Source organism: Mustela nigripes, chromosome 6, assembly GCF_022355385.1.
Source record: "Mustela nigripes isolate SB6536 chromosome 6, MUSNIG.SB6536, whole genome shotgun sequence".
Lineage (NCBI taxonomy): Eukaryota > Metazoa > Chordata > Mammalia > Carnivora > Mustelidae > Mustela > Mustela nigripes.
The window spans coordinates 719,484-724,134 of record NC_081562.1 but is presented as its reverse complement, the minus strand read 5'-3'; the positions used below and the strand labels follow the sequence as shown (position 1 = coordinate 724,134).

The following is a 4,651-nucleotide window of genomic DNA, read 5'->3' as shown; positions in this document are numbered from 1 at the left end:
ACAGTCAAGGCGGACAAGGAGAGCTTCGAGAAGCTGTACCAGGTGGGCGCCGTGCTGGGCAGCGGCGGCTTCGGCACCGTCTACGCGGGCAGTCGCCTCGCCGACGGGCTCCCGGTGAGTCGGGCCGCCGGGCGGACCCCCGGTTTCTCGCCCGCCGCGCGTGCCGCCGCGTCCCCGCCGGGCCTGACCGTCCGTGTCCCCCCCCACCCCCAGGTGGCCGTGAAGCACGTGGTGAAGGAGCGGGTGACCGAGTGGGGCAGCATCGTGAGTGCGGGCGCCGTGGGGCGGACGCGGGGGTCGGCGGGGGCGGGCCGCCGCGGCGCGGGGCGCGCTGACCGGCCGCCGTGTCCCCCCAGGGCGGCGCGGCCGTGCCCCTCGAGGTGGTGCTGCTGCGCAAGGTGGGCGCGGCGGGCGGCGCGCGCGGCGTCATCCGCCTGCTGGACTGGTTCGAGCGGCCCGACGGCTTCCTGCTGGTGCTGGAGCGGCCCGAGCCGGCGCAGGACCTCTTCGACTTCATCACGGAGCGCGGCGCCCTGGACGAGCCGCTGGCGCGCCGCTTCTTCGCGCAGGTGCTGGCCGCCGTGCGCCACTGCCACGGCTGCGGGGTCGTGCACCGCGACATCAAGGACGAGAACCTGCTGGTGGACCTGCGCTCGGGCGAGCTGAAGCTCATCGACTTCGGCTCGGGCGCGCTGCTCAAGGACACGGTGTACACCGACTTCGACGGTGAGCGCGCCGCCGGCCGCCGGGGACGCCCGCGGGGGCCGCTGACTGTTGGAGGCCGCGCGCGTGCGGAGCGGGTTCGCGGTGGGGGCGGGCGGGCTCGAGACCGCCTCCGCCGCCTGGGCTGGGGCGCGGTGGGGAGCCGCGGGCGGGGGCGGGGCACGGGGGGCCGCGGGCGGGGGCGCGCCGGGAGTGCCCGGGCCTCCCCGTGCGCGGGGCGGACGCTGCGTGCGTGCCGAGCGGGGGCGGCGCCGCAGAGATCCCCGCATTGCGGAGCGCGGGGAAGCCGGGGCTGCCCGCGCCTGCGTCCCCCGCGCCCCGCCCGCGCTGTCCTCGGCTCACATCTGTTTGTTGTGAAACCCGAGCCTTGGCTCATGTGACCCGCCCCTCCCCCGGCCGGGCGGGCCAGCTGGGGAGGCCGCGCCCGCCGGGCTTTTCCAGGGTGAGGATGGGCAGGATTTCTGGAGGCCGCTGCCGCCTAGGGACCGGCCTCCCGGGGGACTGGGGCGGGCTGGGGCTCGGGGGCTCGGCGCTGGTCCCTGGACGAACGCCCTGACGGCCCCGCGCCCCCGCCCCAGGCACCCGGGTGTACAGCCCCCCGGAGTGGATCCGCTACCACCGCTACCACGGGCGCTCGGCCACGGTGTGGTCCCTGGGCGTGCTGCTCTACGACATGGTGTGCGGGGACATCCCTTTCGAGCAGGACGAGGAGATCCTCCGCGGCCGCCTCTTCTTCCGGAGGAGGGTCTCCCCAGGTGCGTGGCCGGTGCGGGGCTGGTGCTGGGAGCCGGAGGAGCCCGCCCCTTCCTGACCCTGCGCCCCCCTCCCCGCAGAGTGCCAGCAGCTCATTCAGTGGTGTCTGTCCCTGCGGCCCTCGGAGCGGCCCTCGCTGGACCAGATCTCCGCGCACCCCTGGATGCTCGGAGCCGAGGGGGGCCCCGCCGAGAGCTGTGACCTGCGGCTCTGCGCGCTGGATGTGGACGACGGGGCCAGCACCACGTCCAGCAGTGAGAGCTTGTGAGGAGGAGCCTGGGCCTGGCCGGTGGGAGCCGGAGGGACCAGCCCCGCCCGAGCCGGCTGCTGCTTGCGGAAGCGGTGACCTCTGGCGCCGGGCTCTCTTCTTTGCTTTTGAGTGCCTTTCCGAACGCTGCTCTCACGGGACTTGGTCCTCTCAAGCTCTGTCTGTCCAAAGACGCCCCGGTCGACGTGAGGTCCGGCCCGGGCCAGGCAGGTGCGGGACCCTGAGACTGTCCCTCTCCTGCGCTGCTCTGGGCGGCTGCCGTGCTGGCCCTCCGCGCCTCCCGCATCGGACTGTGGGACCAGGAGCACGTCCCGTGGCCTCATCTCACCAGGGACGCGGGGTCCCTTGTGCCCACTTCCCGCGCCCGCTTGCCTCCGGTATTCGTCCGGGCACGTCTGTGCACAAACAATGCAACAGCGGGGCCTTTGCTGCCCGTGCCCCGTGCCCACCCGAGGGTGTGTGCGCCTGCGCTCGTCTGCTTCTGGTCTGACCCCGAGGAGGGCTATTTATTGTCTAATTTATTTGTGGAGGTTCTCTCCTGCCAGCGCCCCCGGCACCTCTGGGCCTGGAGGGCGGGCGTGGCTGTGTGTGGACCCCAGGTCCTGATCCTACCTGTGTCTGTCGGAAGATGGACTTGTACAGCGGCTAATTTAAGGGGCGAGGGGGACCCCCGCCGCCTGTGGCTCTGTGCCTCGGGGGTGAGGGGAGTGGGGTAGGGGTGGGTTTTAAATTATTGACCTTGTACAGTTTGCTTGTTGGCTCTGGAGGTGGGGGGTGGGGGGACAGAGTCTCAAGCGTTAATTTATTGTAGCAGCTGTGTTTCCGAGTCGCGGTGTGTGTAGGCACCGAGGGTGGGGTTTCTTTCAGTTCCCAAGTGAGATGTCGAGATCATATTTTTTATACAGTATTTCAATTAAATTGTTTTGTATATAATTTTGTGTTTATTGGGCAGGACGGTTGGGTGAAAGGGCTGGGGAACGGCCCCTGGGCAGCCCCTTGTCACCCCATGGCCCCCATTCCCGCCACTGCCCCGAGGGCTTTGGCCACCCCTAGTCTGGATGTTGTGCCTGTGGGTGGTCCCCGGGGGGACCTTCTTGCTTCTGTTACTAGAGATGCCCAGAGGTGGGAAGAGAAGGTGGCCTTTGCTCAAGCCACTCAGGGAGAGGGGTCTGCACTGTTGGGCAGATGGTTGGAAGGGGTTTTGGAGGATGAATAGAAGTTTGCCGGGTAGAGAGATGAGAAGGCATTCCCTGCACAACGGGAGTGCGTGGAGCCAGGTGAGGGGCGAGTGCTGGCTGGTGCGGCCTCGGTCTGACCGCCGAAGGGTAAGGTAGCAGGTAGAAGCCACAGCCGGATCCAGGTGCGGAAACGTGGCCCAGCCCCAGCACGAAGGGCAGGCTGAGTGGATGCTTTGGTCAGATCTGGCCCCTCTCTGGGGCCCTCTGCTTGGCAGCTCCTGGTGTTGGAGGGGGTGAGGCAGCCGCTAGGCCTGCAGAGTGGCTGTTCGGGCGCAGCAGTGTCGGGGCTCACAGCCCGGAGCTCCTGGAGGCCTGTCGCTGGATCCCACAGTCCCCCCAGTGCCAGCTACCTGTCCCGTCCACAGATCCTGCACACCCTCGCCTGCCCCAGTGCCTGCTAATGGGTCCCTGGGGACTCAGGGCAGGACGAAGGAACATCCCGAGGCCACAACCAGGAACAGTCCGCATTTCCGTTGGGTGGAGGGGGCAGAGGGGGCGGGGGACTGGTAGGAGGGCTGCGGGGGGGGGGGGGGGGGGGGGGGGGGGGGGGGGGCCGGGGCTGGGCGGGGGGGGGGGGGGGGGGGGGGGGGGGTGGGGCGGGGAGGCGGCTCCTGGCTTGACCTTGGCCCTGCGGGGAGTCAGTGGGTGTTTGTGGCCTGCTTGGGGCCTGGGGAGTCTTTCCCTGAGGGATCCCCAGGGGTGGCCCCCCTCAGCACAGGCAGATGCATGAAGCAGGGGGGTGTTTGGGGAGACAGTCCACCTGTTCCCCCCACCCCCCTGCCAGACTGCTGTGGCTCCTCCCACACCCCTTGCCAGGATAGGGACTCTGGGCAGGAGCCTTGGGCCTTGTGGGCTGGGGCTTGGGTGGGGGGTGATGCAGGGAGAGTTGAGGCTTCTGTGTCCTCCTCCGGTGACCGTGACTCCCGGGTCACTGTGATGCCAGCTCCCCCAGCTGCCCTCTGAGGATGCCAGGCTGCTCTTGGCACGCCCCCGTACCCCGCATTAGCCTGTCCTCACCTGAGCATCCGTCCACCCACGCAGCGGTCCAGCCGTCCCCATGGCGCTCACGTCTGGGGGGACCCCGAGGCAAGCCCTTGGGGAGGACCAGGAGCCTTCACCCTCGGGCGCTCAGAGCTTGCTGCTGGGGCGAGGCCCAGGTCTCTCGGACATGCTGTGGAGGGCCAGTCCCTGGTGTGGATGCGGCGAGGATGCTCGGGAGGGCACAGGATCATCTAGAGGGCATGGGTTCGCCGTCGGGAGGTTAGCGGGAGGGCTTGCCCTGCACGGGGAGTGCTGGAGCCCCTGGGGCGCCCACGCCAGGGGACGCTCTGACCTCCCACTCCCTGGGATCCCTGTCTGCCGGTGATGCCATGAGGGAGGGGCGGGCTCAGGCTAGCCATGGGGGGACAGCCCCGGGCCTGGCCACTGATCCCTGGCTCGTGGGAGGCGGGTGCTGGGGCCACAGGCTGTCTTCGGCCCCAGATCCGGTGGGTGCTGCTAGGGGAAGCCAGTGTGTGTCAGTGCGGTCTGGCAGAAGATGAGGGGCCGGTACCTACCAGCCCAGGTGGCGCGACCCTGGGCGGAGGGCCCAGCCCCGGGGCAGGAGGGAGAAGACGGGAGAAGACGAGAGCGGGCGGCTGGGCCGTCCTCACCCCTTCGGCCTAGCCCT

The 4,651-nt window shown here is 69.7% G+C and overlaps 1 protein-coding gene across 1 annotated transcript in view; it reads left to right on the top strand.

The window, feature by feature from the left end:
• Positions 1 to 2,677, top strand: part of PIM3 (Pim-3 proto-oncogene, serine/threonine kinase) — a 3,218-nt gene extending 541 nt beyond the window's left edge. The window contains exons 2-6 of the mRNA XM_059401744.1: positions 1 to 114; positions 214 to 264; positions 357 to 726; positions 1,302 to 1,478; positions 1,557 to 2,677. The exon at positions 1 to 114 is cut by the window's left edge and continues 13 nt beyond it. Of these exons, the coding sequence (XP_059257727.1) occupies positions 1 to 114; positions 214 to 264; positions 357 to 726; positions 1,302 to 1,478; positions 1,557 to 1,744 (900 nt within the window). The 3' untranslated portion in view covers positions 1,745 to 2,677. The remainder of the gene's footprint in view (positions 115 to 213; positions 265 to 356; positions 727 to 1,301; positions 1,479 to 1,556) is intronic.
• Positions 2,678 to 4,651: the final 1,974 nt, after the last annotated feature.